We start from the raw sequence: 21,371 nt of genomic DNA, 5'->3' as shown, positions 1-21,371 counted from the left end.
AGAAGTCTCAGTGGCATGGAACTCCGTAGAAACAATGGACAGCACTTGAACATTTCAAATGCTAAAAACACATATTGCAAAGAAGCAGCATTTATCTAATGTAATTAATTATGATGTGAGAAAAGTACTTTAAATATCATCAAGCTGTAAAAAATATAAATGGAAATCACTTTCCCTAATGTGTTCTCTCATAAGATCCATGCTAGCCTTTAACACATGATTGGAAAAAAGCATTCATGACTGACATTCAGGATGCACCCCTGGACTAGGTGGAGAAAGCGATTCTCTCAGGGCTTCCCAAACAGACTTCTAACTCCTAACTTCTAACTCCCACTTCTAACTTAATCCTTGAGTTTCTCCTGAGGAGCCTGTCCAGTACAAATTAAACCTAATCTAATCTGTCTATGTTAGAAGGACAATGTCTCTCTACTCATTACCATTTTTTTTTTGGTAGAAAATATAGTTAATGTTCATAAAAAATTATGTAAACATACATGATTTTATTAAATATTTTTTTAAAATTCTCTATTTTAATTTTTAATATGATAAGTATCAGCAGACATACCTCATTTTTTTATTTTTTAAAGATTTTATTTATTTATTTGACAGAGAGAGATCACAAGTAGGCAGAGAGGCAGGCAGAGAGAGAGAGAGGAGGAAGCAGACTCCCTGCTGAGCAGAGAGCCCAATGCGGGACTCGATCCCAAGACCCTGAGATCATGACCTGAGCAGAAGGCAGCGGCTTAACCCACGAGCCACCCAGGCACCCAGACATACCCCCATTTAAACAAAAGACCTTTGGTATACTCAATGATTTAAAAAAAAATGTAAAGAGCTCCCATGAACAAAAAGGCTGAGACCCTTTGCTTATATTACTACTTCTTGTCTGAGAGTGAAGTCTCAAACTAGAAACTAGAAAGTGAGGTCTCAAACTCAAACCAGAGTTTGCCTGCCTTTGCATCCCCATCATCTACTGTAGAATTTGATCCACCGCAGATACCAAAAAACAAAAATCCTGGAATACATGAAAGTCTTCCCCCTCTTTTCCCACTATTTTGCAAGGGAGAAAGTCGCAGTGAAGGGATAAGTTCTGTTGTTTCCACACATCCTGATCACATCAACTTTCTGATTCTCTGCTCCCCTGCTGAAAATTGGGTTTATAGATCCTACCTGAAAGGGCCTTGAGGATTGAATAAAATGATGTATAAAACAAAGTGCACAGTCTCTGACATTTAAAGTGTTCTATAAACTTTAATTCTCCTTCTCTTTTATTCTACAGAGTATTTCTATGAAAATAAGACTTGCTCTTTATCACCCAAAGGTTATACTGAAGAACAACAGCAGCAAAAGTGGACAATGCATACAAAAATAGAGTAAAAAATAAACAAAAGAGCTAATTTTGCATCTTAAGAATGAGTTACAATCAAAGTTATTTTATGCAATAGTTTTTCTTAAAACAGAACAGAAATGGAAATTTACATTCCAACCAGAGTTGGAAAGAAATGTGAATATGCCTAAATTTCGGGCATGGAAAGAAGGCTGACCACCCAGGAAGAAAGAAATGCTCACACCTGGTGTGGGATAAAGCAAAAGCAATGGCAAAAACCACATGCTACATACTCTCCACACCAGCTTCCCAGTGATCTTCACCCCGCCCTATAATTAACCCATTATCTATATAGAAATTCAGTCTACATGCTCCCAAGTTCCTATCTCCGTCAGCTCTCTCTGAAGATCTTAGCTCATCCATCTTTCCAACTGGAGGTCTAACAGACTGTTTAAATTACCAAGCCCAAAACAAAACTCTTGCCATCCCGTGTTTGCAGCTCGGCCTAACCCACTCCCAGCTCAGTCTTCTCATTTCAGAAAATGGCACAACCATTCCCTCTGGGGCTCCATCCAAATTCTCCAGTTGTCATCATGGATCTTTGTTTCTGTTTTTCTCCCCCAGCACACCCACTCCACCAGCACACATATCCTTCTACAGACTACCTCTGAATACAAGTCCATGACAAGCACTTGCCCCACGCTCATTACAACAGCACCATGCACCTAATGACTGCAGGCGCTGGTAACTCACCTCTCTTCACCCTTCCTACAATCCAGTAGCAGCCAGAGTGATTAAGTTTTTTATGTTAATCAGATCGTATCACTCCACTGCTCAAACTAACTCAATGGCTCCCCATAAAATTTAGAGTCCCAATTTCTTTCCTTGGTGGGTAAGGCCATCCAGCACCAACTCTGAACTCACCTCCCACCTTTACCTCCTTTCCTCTCCTTAGGCACATGGATTTTCTTAATATCTACAAAACAGGTGGAAGAAAAAAGTATGTTCCCACTATAGGTGCTATGAATCTGCTTTTCTCTCTGTCTAAAATACTTCACCCACTGACCTAAAATGAGACCTTTAGGTCATCTTGTTTGCTCACTAATTCATTCCCAACACCTTGCACAGGTGGGGCTTACAGGAGAAACTCAGTGAACAAGTTGAATGAAAGAGCACTTTCTAAGGAATGCTTTTGACATTTCTGGGAAGGTAGCTAGGCAGTTTAAATGTTTTTATAATCCTCATTTTAGCAAATGTTTTTCCAGGGCTTTTCTGGATTCACAAGCTGAAAATTATTACACCTGCTTTCTTACTCTCAGTGCTATAATGCTCTCTCTGTGTCACGCAGTTCAGCAAGTATCTTCCTTACACCTGGTTTTGAGTGATGTGTACGAAGTGTCATACCCTGCATCTTTGTACTTGCTGTGAATGATTTTGCTGGTTACATAATTTGCTTGCACCATATGTTCTATTAACCCTCAGTACATGTTGGGCAATCAGAGTTTTTTCTCATGAGATATTCAGTAGACACATTTTCAAATATGCAGCTCTTATGACCCAGGGTTTTTTTCCCCTTTCCCCTGACTGAAAAGTGTGGGGGCAGTGGTATGGTTTGGCACAGGACAGAAGAACATAAAAGCATCTCCTGCAAAAAGGGAAACTACTTTTCATCCCTTTACTTTCCATTTCTGTGCAAAGAGCAGAGGAGGGACACACCAGCTTTCTGTATAATCTCTAGGAAAATACACACATACACAGAAATGCCCCAGACAGATATAGGATCTGTATCTGTCAGGCTGAAAGTGGATAGTTTCATGATAGATTTGAGCTAATACTCTGAAAGATCTGTTGAGGCAAGGCTCTTCCCCCTGTAATTTTAAAGTAATTATGAATTTTCTCCCCCTACACAACAAAAGGTTGAGTTTTAGGAAAGATAATTGTGTCTCTTTGATTGCTACTGAGTTCTATAAAAGAGAAATACAATCAGCTCTCCTAACACTTCTGTTTAGGTATAAAAAAGGTATAAAAATCTGCCTCCTTATAAATACTATATTCACAATAGGTTTTTTTCTTAGTGGTTGTAAACTGGAGTCCATTGTATAAAATTTGGAAAATACCTATATATTGGAATAAAATACAGAAAAAAAATCATCCATGAAAAAAGAAAGTTTGCTATGACTTCTGTTACACTGCTGTCCAGCTTTTTCCTGGTCAACCCTAGCCCAAAAAAGTTATTACATTGGCATCTCCTATTACTGCAAGAAAACTGGCCTCAGTGCAATGTATTCTCTCAAATTCCTTTTGCTCAGCTTTCTACACTGGTCAGTCTCAGATTACCTCAACAGCTATAGCCATACCTGAAAGTTACCTACACAAGGGGTTCTGTAAACTTTGGTCCACAGGTCAGATCTGGCCCACCACCTGTTTTTGTATTGCAGTGAGTTAGGAACACTTTTCACATTTTTTATGGTTGGAAAATCAAGAGAAGAATAATATTTTTGTGAAACATGGAAATGGTATAAAATTCAAATTTCAGAGCCCAAAAATAAAGCCCTGTTGAAACACAGCCAAGTTCTCTCATTTACATATGGTTTATGGTCACTTTTGCACTGTAACAGAAGAGCTGAGGAGTTGTGACAGGGACCACAAAGTCTAAACTATATTCCAGAAAGAGATGGTTGACTCCTGACCTGAACAAAGTGTTTTTCTTTACATTAAGTCACTTACCTATTTTACATCATTTAAAAAGAAAACTTCATAGCACTTATAAATGGAAAGCTTATATTACCCTAACAGGAAGGCAATCTTACTAAGAACAATGACGACAAGAAGATACCACTTCATATCTATCAGGATGGCTATCTCACTCACACATACACACACAAAAAACAAAACACAAAGCAGAAAAGCTTTGGTGAGAATGTGGATAACTTAGAACCCCTGTACACTGCTGGTGGGAATGTAAAATGGTATAGCCACTAAGGAAAATGGTAAGGCAGCTCTTAAAATTAAAAACAGAATTAGCACATGATCCACCATTTCTCCTTCTGGGTGGGTATGGTACACAAAAGAAATGAAAGCAGGAACTCAAATGGGATGGTTGTGCATCCATATTGACAAGAGCCAAAAGGTGGCAGCACCTCAAGGATCCATTCACGGACAAACGGATAAAAAAAATTACCATATGTACACAAAATGGAGTATTATTCAGCTTTAAAAGGAAGGAAATTCTAATATATGCTCTAACAAGGATAAGCCATGAATACATTATGCTAAGTAAACTAAACTCATCATAAAAGGACATATACTGTATTGATTTCATGTTTATGAGGTAGTTAGAGTAGTCATATAGAGAAAGTAGAATGGTGGTTTGCCACTCAACTGTTCATATAAAAATGGTTAAAACAGTTAATTTTATGCTTTATGCATATTGAAAACAATTTTTTAAAGTTTTTAAAATTCCAACAAAATATGATTAGCTTAAAACAAGGTAGATATTCTTGTATACCTACTACTTGATCTTCCTATGTTAAAAATGTTGAAGAGAAATTCTTAGGGAGACTTTGAAGATTAAGAGTGAATCTAGACCCTGTCTCTGATAAAATCCAAATGAAATGAGAAGGGACTTTGTTGTTATATATGATTCAACGCTCTTCGATGTCATGACTGAAAATACGGGGATTCAAGAGTCCCACAGTCTACAAAACACAAACCACGCGTGTTCTCCAGTGATATGTCATAATCCAAGAGTGATCATCCCCACATCTTTGTTAAAAAGTTATTTCTTTATTAGTACAGAATATGCTCCAATAAGTGAAGAAAAGACCTTAACTGGATTAAAGCTCCCTCTTTCACAGCAAACTATCATTTTTTAAAAATCATTTTAGAGCCCTGCATTATTTCATTACATAATTAAATATATATGAGCTAATGACCATTTTTAAGATCGGCTCTCCCAGAGTTAATTTTGGATATCCTAAAGAGAGTGAAATCACAACAATCTTTACCATGTCTTCAGGAAAGTATTCAGGTTTTATGAAGCAAGATTTGTAAAAGAGTAAGTAAATATTAACTTGTGATATGGGTCAAATCTGAGGAAGTACTAGTGGTATTCAACATCAACACTCTAAAACATAAGAATCTTAAAAGAGAAAAAAAATCTAGGATAAAAATTAGAAATTAGCTGTAAGGTATGGCTTACTACATAGTTTTGTTTTGTTTTTTATCATCATTGGTTTTATAGGTCCTTCAATTTTGACTTAGTATGAAATACCCACTTCACATCTATCAGGAGAAATCAAATAATTTCTAATAAATGAAGTCTATTCCAATGTTCCTTACGTTGTCCACAGTAAGTTCCGATATATCCCTTCTGGCACTGGCAATGGTCATCTGCACAAGTTCCTCCATTCATGCACCTGACATTGCACTGCTGAACTGCAATGAACAACAACAAAAATATATAAAAATATCAATCACTGAAATTTTAGCATCTGTGAGTTATAAAACCAAATATCCAATTCAATGACAAATGTATTTTACAGAAATGTTATGACCCATAATATACTTATTTGTGAGCGCACACATACAGCATGTTTGCATTTGTTAGCATTTAAAATAGATAACACTTCCAGTGTTAAAAGAAATCGCTAAATGGTGACTGGTAGCACAGTTCCTAGGAGGTGGGAGGATTTGTGTAACCATTCAGGATTTGGGGTCTGAGTGTCTCCTGTATCGATAGACTTAGTACTCACCCTCATGGAGCTAACATTCCCACAGAGAGGCAGACAAAACACAAGTAAACAAACACTACAAGGTCATTAGAGGTTGTGACAAGTTCTCCAAAGGAAACTGTGTTATAAAGGAGAATAGCCAGGAGCCAAGGAGAAATCTAGACAGAAGGAAGACCAGACCATTCTCCCGTGACACTTAGGAAGTGGTTTGAAAGAAGAGACTGAGCCAGGCATGAGAAGTACTAAAGAGGAAGCTCATGGGGAGAGAAACCAGCAAGTCCCTCAGATGGTGGAGAGTTTCCTTTATTTGAAAAACTTAAGAGTCACAGGACTATAAAGAGTCATGCTGGGAAGAAAAGGTCTTAAAGAGGCATCCAGAGGCCAGCCAGATAATCCAAGATCTCCCAGGCCATGAAAGGGTTGTTATATCCCAAATGCAAAAGAAGTCATTGCAAGGATTTAAGAGAGTAAAGTGGTGCAATGTATTTTTAAAGGATTCCTCTAGCTGCTCTGCGAAGAACACATCTGAAGAGATTAAGGGTGGAACCCAGAGAACCCAGGGTACTCCAATAGTACCCTCCCAATGGCTAAGAGATGAGGGGGACTTCTCTTACCTCCCAGGTTAAGAGATGAGGGGAACTTAACGACAGGCTATCAGTGGTGATGGAAAGTAGAAGCACTTAAAATATGCTTTCCAACAGAACCCCCAGGTCTGGTTAAAAGAGTTGACACTGAGAAAAGGAGGAAGAAGGTAAAGAGAAACAGTTGCTTAGGCACTGGGTGGAGGAGAAGTGGCATTTGCTGAAGCAAGAGAAACTGGAAGAAACAGATTGTGGGCAACAATGAATCAAATGTCCTGCTACCAAGTTTCAGACATTTACTATGCATTCAAGTGGAGATGGAACCTGTGAATAGGAGGCTCATTGGAGGGATCTATTCTGAAGACAAATACTATGAGTTAGAAACATACTGGTAGTAGTTGAAGGCATCTATATAAATAAATTCATCCAGGGAGTCGATACTGTTGAAAATGCCAAAGTCTAATGAAGAGGATGCTGACCAAAGACTAAAATATAATAACCAGGAAAACACTATGGCCATGGATACTGCATAAGTGGAGGGAAAATAATGTTTCACAAAGAGGGCAAATAATAGTGCTAAATGCCCTGAAGGAGTGGAGTAGGATAAGACTGGCAAAGAGAGATTCCTGATGAAAAGGGAGTACTACAAGGCCATAGGAATTCCCGGATTCCATATGGAATTATATACCATAAACTGAGGGTTGGCCCAGTCAATGTTTAGCTGCCCAGGGAGAGGATTAAGAAGCTGAACCCGTAAAATTTCTCCAGGATTTTTTTTTCCCTGAAGGCATATATGAGTAAACTAAGACAACATTAATGAAAATAAGGTCCAGAATATATTCGAGGCAGTCAGACCAGGAAGGCTCCTGAAAGCACTGAAGGAAATCTGGTAATCTGGGTGGTCAAGAAAGCCTGGATGAATTGGGAAAATGAACTTTTTTTTTTTTATATATTTTTTAAGATTTTATTTATTTATTTATTTGATAGAGATCACAAGTAGGCAGAGAGGCAGGCAGAAACAGAAAGGGGGGAAGCAGGCTCCCCGCCAAGCAGAGAGCCCCATACGGAGCTCGATCCCAGGACCCTGGGACCATGACCTGAGCCAAAGGCAGAGGCTTTAACCCACTGAGCCACCCAGGCGCCCCAAAGATGAACTTTTAAAGGTTGAGAAAATGACACATAATTTTCAAAGAAAATGAAACTAGAAGTTACGCAGAAGTTTCATCAGAAGACAATGACATTGATCATGTAAATCTTGAATCTTCAATTTCTGAGTCAGACAAATTCTCTACTACCTCTTCTGAGAAAATTTAGAGAGATAAATGTTAAAATTTAAACAACATCACTCTGGCTTGAGGCAGATTTAAATTTTTATGTAATTACTGAGCAATTAAATAAATAGTATCTGCTCCTACCTTGTTATAATCTCATCTTAAACAACAGCCTAAAAGATTAGTTTTGAAGAACTGACAACCCTGATTTGGGTCATGAATAACACAATCCTACTCCACTGTTGTGATATCACAGGACTGCTGAGAGTTAATATGGGTAAAGCAAAGTGAGTTAATATATGTAGAGCATCTGGTCAGTATATAGTATTTATTATCATCCCAATCCTCTTATCTTTCTCCTTTGGTTCATCCATGAAATAGGACATGGACTGTAGGATTATGCAAAGGCAATAAACAGAGCCTAGGGTTGGAACCTATACGTTTAGGCATCAGAATACATGAATTCAAATCTATGTTACCCTGGGCAAGTTAGTTAATTCACACGTGCCAAACTCCTTTCTCTGTAAAATGGGATAGTATCTCATAGTTTTCATGTGAAGATTAAATAAAATGCTATAGTCAAAAACATAAAACAGTATCTAGGGCACAGAACAAAAACCCAGTAAGTTATAGTTCATAAGTTATTCACAAAGAATTTCTTTTCCACTGAATCCAGGCACTTTTATTGCAAAGACACATAGCTTCTGGACTAGAACTAAACCATTCTTCTAAATAAAAAATCACTATCCTCCTACCCTTCAGTTGTTGGTGGCAATAATGAAGCCACTGAAGATTTTGACTCCAAAGATTAAAGCAGATCTAGCTAATGAGGAAAATAATCAACATATATATCCTTGTTAAAAAGGACATTTGGTATTCATTCACAAGCTTCAGAATAATGCAATAAATAAGATCACATCTAAAGAACATACTTGATTTTGATCCACAGGTTGGTGATATTTGGCCACTGGAACAAGTACACATGTTAGGACGGGAACAAAATCCATCTCCACAACTATTTCTACAAATTGCTGTAGAAAGCACAATAGGAAAGCAAAGGAATAATTAGGTAATAAACCACAGTATACAAAACAAGAAAGCTACAGTCAACAATAGTAAACTTGAAAAACTATGATAAAAAAATACAGGATATGTAATGTCTGATTTCAGATATGCAAAAAAATCACCCATCGTAGACATGAGATGAAGTCTCACAAATATCCTTATGATAATGTGCAAACAAATGAAACTATTTCAAGTTCCACAGTCCTTTAACTCTATCAGTACAGGTCATGTTTTCCACTCAAGGCAGAGCATTTATACATAGAATTTACCACAAGATCACAGTCTGGGTCAAAGGAAGCTAGAAGGACTGAGGAAACCCAGAGGTCTACAAAACCTCAGAAAACATAGCCCACTCTGGAAAAGAACTTCACAAGACATGGAAAATATAAAATGGACTGAGGCAGAGACTCCAGGCCCTAACCAGTTGGCCAAGCCCCAGGGGTTCCATGCACATTCCTTCCCAGCTGGTATCTGACCTGCCCCATCATCAATCTTTGTTCTCCTTAATAAATCCCTCTCTCCTTCCTCTAGCCTTTTTTCTCCCATGCTATCACCACAACCTAGCCTATATCCTGCTGGTCAGAAAAGCTCCTGCCACATTTTGATGGAGGGAGAGTCAAAGTCTCCTGCAGCTTTGACCTCCAAGGTATGAGGGTCATCACAGCAAAGAATGTTAGGCTCACTGACACAGCACATACCATGGATCCTCAAAATCATTAGTTGAGTGCCTTCTCTCCCATTTTTAGAATCAGTTCATTTAAGAGCTGAGAAATTCATCTCTATACCCACAACTGAATTTTTTATTTGTGTACAAAGCCTATGTGCTTTAATGCTCCACGCCTGGATGCATGAGGATAAGAGGAGAGTCTGGGAACATTCTCAAACTAACTATAAACATTCATGCAAATGTGCATTGTCTTTAACTAGACAGGCATCTCAGAATTTTCAAAGAGATCAGAGACCCCCAATAATGTAAAGGGTGTGTAGTACAGAAGTGAGCTAACTCAGGGTGCCTGAGTGGCTCAGTTGGTTAAGCATCTGCCTTCAGCTTAGGTCATAATCCTGGAGCCCTGCAACACAGTTCCTTGCTCAGTGGGGAGTCTGCTTCTCCCTCTCCCTCTGCTCCTTCCCCTATTCATTCTTTTTCACTTGCTCATGATCTCAAATAAATAAAATCTTTTTTCATTTTTTAAAAAATTTTTAAATTATTTTTAAAAAGATTTTATTTATTTATTTGACAGACAGAGATCACAAGTAGCCAGAGAGGCAGGCAGAGAGAGAGAGGAGGAAGAAGGCTCCCAGTTGAGCAGACAGCCTGATACGGGGCTCCATCCCAGGATCCTGGGTTCATGACCTGAGCTGAAAGCAGAGGCTTTAACCCACGAAGCCACCGAGGCACCCCTCAAATAAAATCTTTAAAAACAAACAAAGAAAAAATGGAAGTGAGCTAACCCAGTCATTTTTTTTTCTTCCCGAAACTGCCTTTTGACATCTATGTAATATGACCAGCATCTCCATTAGCACTCCTTATAAATGAAAATGTCATAGATCATAGTGTGAAGATAGGAAACTAATTTTAGGCAAGAACATGGTTCCTGCCATGGAACTGACTACTAAATTTTAAAATGTGCTACAGTTTCAGATCACCAATAATTTTCCAATGACCATACCCACTAAAATATTGTTTCTTCCAAAGCTCCCTCACCCCAGCAGGCAGACATTTAGTCTAGGCATAGGTAATCTACAAAGTGTTCCTACCCAGGTCCTAAACCCAAGGAAGGTCTCATGGCTGGAGAATGGTCATCCTCAGACAACAGACTCCTGTCATTACCATAGATTTGAGCTTTATGTCTGTGAGCCAGTGAGAAGACAGAGTGTGAAGGCCCTTTCTCCTCACACTCATCCCAAACTATGAGATGCCTCACCTAACTACTTGTCCCTCCTACCTTCATGAAAACCACGAGACCCAGAAATAATGAAAGGAGAGGGAAAGAGGACATGGGGGATAGGGTTTCTCTGATGCTGGGAGAAGATGCCCAGAACAGTAAAGAGGACATAGGATGAGAAAGGTCTGAGGTTGAACTCTTGCTATGCTATGGACCCAGTGAAAGTTTAGAAAAAGACCACATAGCTTCGCTGGGTTTTGTTTTCTTCTTGGTAAAATAAAACAAAGAGGTTATAGTGGAGTATTCTGAGCTCTTTTTAGGTTCAAATGCTGTGATTTCAGGCCAACCCTTTCCTATTCCACTGATCAAAATGCACTTCATAGCAAAATTTCACAAATAAATTAATAAACTTTCCCACTGCTTCAAGTTCTAACAAGATTTTTAAAAAAATGAAAAGTGAGAAAGTCAATTCCATTTTTTTGGAAACAAATATTTGCAATTTCAGAAGTACTTCAATGATCTTTGCAGGCCACAACTAAGAACACTAACAACAAACATAGAAACACAAATCAAAATGCATTAGGTTTCCCATAATCTGAGAAATACATTTGTCTTTTATTATCTTCATCTCTTCATGAACCCTGGTCAACGCCAAACAGATTAAAATTCTAGAAGGTAATCATTTTGAATATCCTTCTATAAAGAGAGAATGCTGATATATAAATGAAATAATTAGTCTTTGGTCCTCGTATTTGATTTGTATTCTACTTATCTCTTTGTAAGTTGCCTTAGAGCTTTGTCTTTTGCTAAATGGTGAAAATTCAGTAAATATAATAAATAACTTATTATCGCCAGGAAGTCCCAGAATGAAAATTCTTGATTTTGACTTGATAATGCTTTCAGTTTGGTTATTATCTCCACATATTATCATTTTAAATGTCAAAGAGAATTGTACTACTAAATTGAACAGAAAATATTAAAATTCAAAATTTATGTGAGATCCATACAAGAGAATAAAAGGGCATTACATTCCTCTATTTTATGCACTGCTTTATACTCTTGGGTATTTGAATTATCTTTTTAATGTGCTAATATTTTTGTAGATAAACTCTAAGTGCTTGATATAGAAGTGATATATATATATATATATTTCTTGGTGATACAAAGATAACTACAGAATATATGATTTTGAGTTTAAGAATTTTTTTAAAGAGATTTATGATGCATGTAACTTCCAATGTATTTCATAGGTACCCAAATATTTCAAGTAGTAGAAAAGCAGGCTATAATAGCCACCATTGCTCTGAGACTTCCAAAGTTGTTCTTCTAAACAAATAAGGAGCACAATGTTGCTGAAAAACTGTTAAGTATTTAAAGCAGACACTCAGAGGGCCATATACATACATACATACATCATTAATATATACATACGTACATACATATGTATGTATGTATATATTAATGATACACACACATATATGTATTTCTACTTCAAGTATTCTGGAAGGCTCTGCTCTCTGGAATTCCCATTCCACACCAATCCAATAAAATCTGACTTTACGGATTTTCAACACATACCATAAACCAATCCCTTCTTCTCGGCTGCTCTCCAACTCAATAATGGCAGTCACATTCATTACATTCAGTGAGTCAGACTTTCCGCAGTGCCTAAGTCATCCCAGTTAGTATGGCAGGTGTGTGGGGAGTGACAAGCTGTTGTAGGAGTCTAGGAACCATGTTAAAGCAGGCAAAGTATGCCCTACTGGCCTAAAAGGGTAAATACACCCTCCATATATGCCTCACATAGAGGATTTCTGCGTTGGGGAAAAAAGAATGTAATATCTTTTGTTTCTTTTTTTACTAAAGGCTTATCATCAGAGGATTTATTTAAAATACTCATGAATCACTTTAAAGAACACAGTCATTGTTTCCCATTTGCGCCTCCCTACTGGAAATTGTGGCATTTTCAGGGTAGAAAAAATTACAAGAAACAAAAGTCTTCACAACACATGAAACTTCACTCCTTTTTAAAAACTGCCATGAAAGGGGCGCCTGGGTGGCTCAGTGGGTTGGGCCGCTGCCTTCGGCTCGGGTCATGATCTCAGGGTCCTGGGATAGAGTCCCGCGTTGGGCTCTCTGCTCAGCAGGGTGCCTGTTTCCTCCTCTCTCTCTGCCTGCCTCTCTGCCTACTTGTGATCTCTGTCAAATAAATAAAATCTTAAAAAAAAAAAAACTGCCATGAAATAACATGAAGGGTCTATCTCAAACCCACAAAACCAATAAATATAGAGTCGGAAATGCCACTACATCCTTATTATCCCTTGGCTAGCGTGGCTTGCCCTTCTTCTCTGTTCACAATTGCATAATTATTTTTTCCCTAGAGAACATGAAGGTCAATCTAAAGGCAAGACTGGCTCTAAATGAATGTGCTGTCTATGATACCTGGCTCTCCTCCCGACAAGATAAATTTGACTGCTAGATAAATACACGGAGCAGGCCAGTCACACTTTAACTCACGAATTCACAGGCATGTGAAATAAGACATCCCACAGTCCATCACTATGAGTCTGGTAACTAATGACTTCTCCAGTTAGAACTTGTGAGAGCTAGGTACACAATTTGGAAACTAAATAAAAGAATAAAACTTTGAAAGTCAGAGATGCAGAACTTTGGAAGCTCTAAGCCTCACACTTTGGAAATCTACAGTACACTATGAGATGTAGAGCCTGTAAATCCTAAATTTAAATATCTTACAAAAAAAAAAAAAAAAGGTCAAGCCACTAGGGAAGAGTTCTTTTAAAAATTTTGTTGACCTGGGTCAACTCTAAGTCCTCTGAGAGTTCCTTTCATATCTACATTATGTGGCTGTTGAGATGAAACCAGAGATAATAAAGTGGTTTTGTACAAAGGCCTAAGAAAGCTTGATCTTCAAAAGGCCTAAACCTCAAGCAGTCAAAAGCCAGATAATTTACATAATCACATTGTGGTCTTATCTGGACTCCTTTAGGAAAAAGTGGTTTTGAGTTATCTAGGGAATTGGTGTACTCCCCCTTCAGTTTGTATTAATAGACTCAGAAAGATAAAACTTCCAAGTATCTTTGAAACCTTTATCATTATTGCCCTTCAACAGAGTCTAGAAGCGAAGTCTAAACTTCGATGTAAACCGGCTGCTTCCTCCTTAACACTCAAACGGGTCCCTGTCCTAATTATCATTGCTTTGTGGCCACTGGATTCTAAAAGCAACTGTGTCCCAGACAACTGAATCCAAGAGGTCGGCCCTGACAAGGGGCCAAGCGCGCTGCCCAAGGTGGGACCCCAATCAAGCACTCACGGACAATGCACTGGTTTCCTCCAGGAAGCGTCTTCCATCCCGGGCAGCAATAGGAGTGGAACCTGGATCCGCACACGTTCGGCCTGCGATGGACAAGCAAGGTCACACACACGTAGGGAAGTGTATGGTAACACATTAGCGGTTTTCCCAAGCAAAAACCGAGCGAAAAGATTTCGGGACAACAAACAAACCAAAACTACACTTCAAATTCTTGGGACTTGGGGCACAGACATGGAAGTAAATTGGCTGAATGGGGGAGGGCTGGAAACGTCTAAAACTTGCCTATCATTTGCCTTCCCTTACTGCCTTTTTAAAGGGCAAAAAGAAAACATGGAAACATGTAATTTGCTACTACTCTGGGCTCCGGATGCACAGAACAAAGGAACGACTCTTTCAAAAATCCTTGCCCTCGTCCCCAAATCCGTCCCTCTTCAATCCATTGTTACTTTGGCCCCGACGTGTCAAGGAAGGCGCGTTGGAAGGTGAAGCGCTTGAGTTTGAGGATCAGAGCAAACCCTAAACCCCGCACTCCTTCTCAAACAAAAGGCTCAGGAGCTGCGCCCCCGACGGTGGGGAGCAGGCAGGCTCCACGAGCCCCGACGCGGAGTAGACTCAAGGCCGCCCTCCGCCCGACACTGAGAACCTGTTCCCGCACCGCGGGCACAGTCTGCTCTCTGCCATTCACACCTGGGGGCCTTCGACCCAACCCCCCGAGGGAGTGCTTTTTGCCGGCTGAGCTGCGGAGGAAAAGGGGGAGGCGCTCCTGGGAGTCCTCGGGATTCTGGTGGAGGGGGCCGCGGCTCCAGCCACCAGAACCAGGTTCAGGGAGGGGTGGGATGGAAAGCTGCCAAGCTTAGGATCCCCCGCTGCCTACTGCCCACCTACCCTCGAAGCACGTCCTGCTGTCCTCGCCTGCGCACCCGGTTGGCAGCCGCGGCGCCCTCCTCGCGGTACTCAGGCACCGCGAACACGCCTTCAGAGCCCGCCGCCGCGGGTCGGACCTGCTGCGGCGGCGGCTGGGGCCGGGGCGGCTTGGGCGGTGGAGGCTGGGGCTGGCCAGCCGTGCCCTGCGCCCAGAGCGCCACGCAGCCCAGCCACACGAAGTAGGGCTGCAGACACAGCCGCCGCCGTCTTCCCATCGCGGGCGCGGAGAGCGCGCGGACCAGGGTCCGCGGAGAAGAGAGTGCTGGGAGACAAAATCTGCGCGGCCTGAAAAAAGTCAGGGTCTAACAAGCCCTCCGTCGGCTCCCAAGACTCCCTGGGGCTTGGGCTCCCTGCAGTAGCGGGAGCCCCGGACCGAGCGCCGGCCCCCTGGCTGCGGGCGGGACGCGGGCTCTAGCGCAGCGGGCGGCGAGGCGCGGCGGCGATGTGGCCGGCAGCCCCGCGCGGTCCACGTTGCATCCCCCGGGCCACGGCCCCTAGCGACTCCAGGACCGCCAGCGGGCGGGGGCGGGAAATTACAAAAGTAACCCGAGCAGCCGAGGCGTAAAGTTACAAAGAAAGCGGACCTCAAAAGAAAAAAAAAAAGGCCTGCACGCAGCGCCTCGGCGGATTCCCGTGCGTTCCGGGAACAAATCTTAGAAAGTTGCAAAAGTCACCAGGAAGAAGCCGACAAACAAACAAAAGTCGCCCCCCAAAGAAGAGGGTCTCCTCCCGGCTCGCCTGGAGTCCCGCGGGGCAGCGACGCGCCGGTGGCGGCTGAGGAGCCGAGCTGAGGTGTGCGGGGCCAGGGCGAGCCGCCGGTGAAAGGGAGGGCAGGAGGCTGGACGCCGGGAAAGATGCGGCGGACGAGGGCGCGGCGCGGGGGTTTTGAGGCTCGGCGGAGCGTGGGGCGGGCCCGCGGGCGGCGGCTGTCAGTGGGGGCTGGAGCGCAATCGTCCACACGTGGAGCGCAGCCTCGACCCAGGGGCCGACGCAGAGTGGGCGGAGACAGAGTTAAGGGGCGAACGAGTGGGGAGGAACAAGGGGAGTAGGGGCTGGGGGAGGGGAAGAGGAAGGAAGGGGGTAGGGTGAAGGGAGGAGAGAGGACTGAGATTGGGGAGAAGGGGGGCAAGCCTGAGAGGAAGACCAGGGCTGGAAGAGGCGCTTGGAAGGAGGGACTGGCGAGCCCGGGTGCGAGAGGAAATGAGCGGGGGATGGGGGCGAGGTTAGAGCGAGGAGAGAAGTGGGAAAGGGGAAGGGGGGCCCGGGGGCCGGCTGGAGGGGCGAGGCGTTAGTCGGCTTTGCTTCCCGTCCCCCTCAATTGGCCGCTAGCTCTGTTTTGACTGTACAAAGCGAGTAGACGACGGGGGAGGGGGCGGTTAGGGACCGGATTTGGGAAAGGAGGCAGGAGCCCCTTCCCCTCCCCCTCAGCCCTTGCCGGGCCGCGGACCAGGGACGAGGGTCTCTAAAAGCGCTAGGCTGGGCTGGACCCGCAGCTGAACTTCCCCTTGCCTGGCAGAAAACACAGAGTTGAGGAGGAGAGCGGGTACTCCCGAGAGAACCTAGACCCAGACCAGGGGTGGGGGGATTCTCAGCCAAGCAGGAATAGAGACTCGCGCGGGACTTGGCTGCAGCCTCAATCCAAGGAGGCCCGGCCCTCCCCATCGTCCTCCTACCCCCACCCCAGCCCGGCATAGGCGTCAGTCAATGGGACCCGCACAGGGGTCGGGCGTTTCCAGATTGAAATGCGTCCTCCACCTCCAAGAGGGAGCTCACGCGGCCGCGGGGGGCCTCGGCTGCATGCCTGCGCCGCGGTCCCGGGTAGTCCGCGCAGGGGGTGTGCGTTCAGAAGTGTCCCCTGGCACAGCTCTGTCGGGGTTTGCAGTCAGAGAGGAGTTAGAGCCCCTGAAGTGGCGGGGAGGGACTGCGGTAACGCAGAGCTGGTAAATGGGTCTTGCGGCATATCCTTGGTTCTTGGCTTGGACTCATTAATGATTAAGCCCTAGCGATTGGTGCATCCAGGCTGGCGACCTGCCCTCTGAACCCTAGAACTGCCTCTGTGTTCACCCGCCTCTGGGGTCTTCCTTTATGGCCCTGCTTTCATGAGGTCTCTGTAAAGCCCTGGTCATCTCTTAACCCATGGCACTGCATAATTAAAAATCAAACATCCCGGGGCACCTGGGTGGCTCAGAGGGTTAAGCCTCTGCTTTTGGCTCAGGTCATGATCTCAGGGTCCTGGCATCAAGCCCCACATTGGGCTCTCTGCTCAGCAGGGACCCTGCTTCCCCCCTCTCTCTCTGCCTGCCTCTCTGCCTACTTGTGATCTGTTAAATGAATAAATAAAATTTAAAAAAAAATCAAACATCCCTGAAAATTAAGGCTAACCATCCAAACAGTTTAGGAAACAGTACAAGAGAGCAATGTCTGGATTATTCAGGCCTAGGGAAATTTACTATATCTATACCTGTATCTGTATCTTTATCTGTATCTATATCTATATTCCCCACCTGAATTGCCCAGATGTGCTATTTGGCAGCCAAAATTCTCTGAGAACTGGCATAACTCCCTTCTCTACTTTCCAAGTATAGTCAGACAAAGAGTCTGACTTACAATATCCTCATAAGGCCTAAAAAAAAAAGGTAGAAGTCACGTAATTGCAGATGAGACACCAATTTGTACAAATCTGAAGAAATTAAAGACAGTAATAGAGATATTTGTCAAGCACTTGTGCTTCAAACAAAAAAACCATTTTAACTAAAGGAACTAAATAAAGTATCTCCTGACTGAAGGCTGTGTTTTAATTATACTCTTTAAAACATTTTGAAAATAGAACTGCCCTATGACCCAGCAATTGCACTATTGGGTATTTACCCTAAAGATACAAATGTAGTGATCCAAAGGGGCACATGCACCCGAATGTTTATAGCAGCAATGTCCACAATAGCCAAACTATGGAAAGAACCTAGATGTCCATCAACAGATGAATGGATCAAGAAGATGTGGTATATATACACAATGGAATACTATGCAGCCATCAAAAGAAATGAAATCTTGCCATTTGCAACAACGTGGATGGAACTAGAGCGTATCATGCTTAGCGAAATAAGTCAAGCAGAGAAAGACAACTATCATATGATCTCCCTGATATGAGGAAGTGGTGATACAACATGGAGGCTTAAGTGGGTAGAAGAAGAATAAATGAAACAAGATGGGATTGGGAGGGAGACAAACCATAAGTGACTCTTATTCTCACAAAACAAACTGAGGGTTGCCGGGGGGAGGGGGTTTGGGAGAAGGGGGTGGGATTATGGACATTGGGGAGGGTATGTGATTTGGTGAGTGCTGTGAAGTGTGTAAACCTGTTGATTCACAGACCTGTACCCCTGGGGATAAAAATATATGTTTATCAAAAATAAAAAATTAAAAAAAAAAAAAAAAAAAAAAAACATTCAACCTTCTTAAATGGGTTTTTGTTAATACTTATATGGCTTCAGGGTTCATTCCTGTCTGTCACATAAAATCCAAATGCTCTAAAATTGCATATGCATGTATCCTTTGACTCAACAATTCAACTTCTAGAAATGTATTTAAAAGATATGCAGGCAAAAGAAATGAAACAATGAATGCATTCATCTCTTCACTGCAACACTGTCTGTCATAGCAAAATATTAGAAACACAAAATATCCCATCAATAAGAAAATGTTTGAATACATTTTAATACATTCAGTGAAATACTATATAGCTATAAAAGTGGGATGGGGCATCTCTGTATAGTCCTATGGAGTTATCTCTAGATTACACAATTCAGGGTTTAGGGGCAAAGTACAGATAGAAATAGACAAATCCATTGAGATAGAAAGAACATAGGTTATCAATATCTGGGGTGGGGGTGGGGAGAAGGGAAAGAGGAGTTAATGCTTAATGGGTACAGAATTTCTACAGAAGGAAGAAAAAAGTTCTGAAAATCAACTGTGATGATGATGGTTGCATATAACACTGTGAATGTACATAATGCCCCTGAAGTGTATACTTAAGTATGGCTAAAATAGTCATTTTATCATATGAATATTTTACCAATATAAAAAAATTAGTACAAGGTGTAGAATATTGTTTATTGTATGCTACTTGATGGTGTGTGGCTGTGGGTATATTTTTAAAAATAGAAATATAAACCAAATCTAATAAAAATGGTTATCTTAGGGAAGGAAGAAGATATTGAAGAAGCGACAATGATGGAAGAAAATCATTTGTAAATATGCCTTGTTTTATAGTTCCACCTTTGGAACCATGTATATATTTTAGACAGTTAAAGACAAAATTAAATTTAGAGCAACACCTAGGGGCATCTGGTTGGCTCAGTCAGTTAAGCATCTGACTCTTGATTTCAACCCAGGTCATAATTTTGGGTCATGAGATGGAGCCCCATCCCATGCCAGGTAGGGCTCCACACTCAGCATGGTGTCTGCTTGGGATTCTCTCTCTCCTCTGCAACCCACCCCGCCATGCTTTCTCTCTCTCTCTCTCTCTCTCAAAATAAATAAATAATATCTTAAAAAGAAAGAGCAATGCCGAAAAATTTAGAACTTTTTTTTTAAGATTTTTTTAATTTATTTGACAGACAGAGATCACAGGTAGGCAGAGAGGCAGGCAGAGAGAGGAGGAAGCAGGCTCCCTGCTGAGCAGAGAGCCCGATGTGGGGCTCGATCCCAGGACTCTGGGATCATGACCTGAGCCGAAGGCAGAGGCTTTAACCCACTGAGCCACCCAGGCACCCCAATGCCTAAAAATTTAGAACAAACTAAAACAAATGAACCTATTTTTCATACTGGTGGTATAACCAGAGGGAATAATGATTTAAGGTGTTATTTTAACAAAATATTTGAAATGTATATCTTTAGTATAATAGTCTAAGGATAAAATGAAGCCTGAAATTTCATTTAGCAGTGGTAATATGAGAGAGGGGGGGGGGGGTAGAAAAATATTAGAAATCAAGATTTCAGCACAAGAGAATGGAGATACATAAAAATAAAAACATAACCTTAAACTGAATTATAAAATGCCAAAATGAATTAAAACTTATCTTTATCTTTCAAAAAAATATGCATTTCCTGGTCCTATACATTGGAAAGACCTGGAAATAAGGACAACCCAATAACAATAGACACCCTCTGTGCCCAGATTATGATTCCTAAACACCAGTGAAAGGAATGACCTTGGTTAAGAGTCTGATTTCAGGTTTGGGGCATGATATATATAAGATATGTTAAATCTAAACTATTTTGTCATACTTGAAAGCAAGGAATTTATCACTTAGGGGATCATGTCAAAGGAAAACTGAATGAAAAAGATGCCACTGAGCAAGGATGGGAAAATTTGAGCATCAAAAAGAAAAATGACCACAAAAGATTGAAATATATGAAATGTATAAATATTTAAGAGTTCTAAGTGATATCCCAAATAAAAATTAATTGGTCACTTTTAGAGGTTATTAGGCACAGCTTATTATTCTAGAAATATTGATAAATATTGATAAATAAAATAATCACCTATTCTGTCTTTGCTGGAAGAGACAAAGAATTTCTTTTTTAAAAATTACAATTGTAAACACGGGAATCATAGAAAAATCACAGCTTTGCAAACTGTAATGAAATGATGGATCTGAGCAACAGTTATCCAATGACTGCTAAAACCATTAAGTCAGGTATTCTTACCTGGAGTCTGTTTTCTCCTCAATGGGTATCTGGTGATATCTGAAGACATTTTTTATTGTCACAACAGAATGGTGTGTGGGGGCCAGGAGGGTCAAGGGTATCAAGGATGCTGCTAAATATCCTACATGCACAAAATAGTTCCCCAAAAGAAAGTATTATCTGGCCCAAGATATCAATTGATATGGGAAACTATCTATGTTAGGTGAACAATCAAGGGGGAAATGGTTAATAAAAGGTTTAAGCTGTTACTATCAAAACCTACTGGTTAATTGTAAAGTTCTGAAAACAGTACAACCAGACATTTTGTGTCTATTCAAATGGCGCAACAGATGGCACAAAGAACCACCTATGAAATATCTTTGTCAAAAAATGTAACCTGAATTATGTAGTCATAATTTTACATTTAAATTCCAGTTTTTAGGGACTATAGAGAGTAGTGAAACATGCTAAATGATACTGCAAGAATATGGCCAACCAGCTTTAGAATGTGGGAAATACCACAGGACCGATTTTGTTCAAATAAATGACATGGTAGAGAAGAGAG

At 41.4% G+C, this 21,371-nt stretch overlaps 1 protein-coding gene across 1 annotated transcript in view; it reads right to left on the bottom strand.

The window, feature by feature from the left end:
* The window catches only part of FBN2 (fibrillin 2), a 254,931-nt gene extending 238,989 nt beyond the window's left edge, over positions 1–15,942 (bottom strand). Inside the window, exons 1-4 of the mRNA XM_004737427.3 lie at positions 15,080–15,942; positions 14,195–14,277; positions 8,845–8,943; positions 5,669–5,764 (exon numbers count right to left, since the gene is read on the bottom strand). Coding sequence (XP_004737484.1) covers positions 5,669–5,764; positions 8,845–8,943; positions 14,195–14,277; positions 15,080–15,333 — 532 coding nt within the window. The 5' untranslated portion in view covers positions 15,334–15,942. The remainder of the gene's footprint in view (positions 1–5,668; positions 5,765–8,844; positions 8,944–14,194; positions 14,278–15,079) is intronic.
* Between the last annotated feature and the right edge of the window lie 5,429 nt (positions 15,943–21,371).

Source organism: Mustela putorius, unplaced genomic scaffold, assembly GCF_011764305.1.
Source record: "Mustela putorius furo isolate JIRA1106 unplaced genomic scaffold, ASM1176430v1.1 tig00000145_pilon_pilon_pilon, whole genome shotgun sequence".
Classification (NCBI taxonomy): domain Eukaryota; kingdom Metazoa; phylum Chordata; class Mammalia; order Carnivora; family Mustelidae; genus Mustela; species Mustela putorius.
This window is presented reverse-complemented; position numbering and strand designations above follow the sequence as displayed.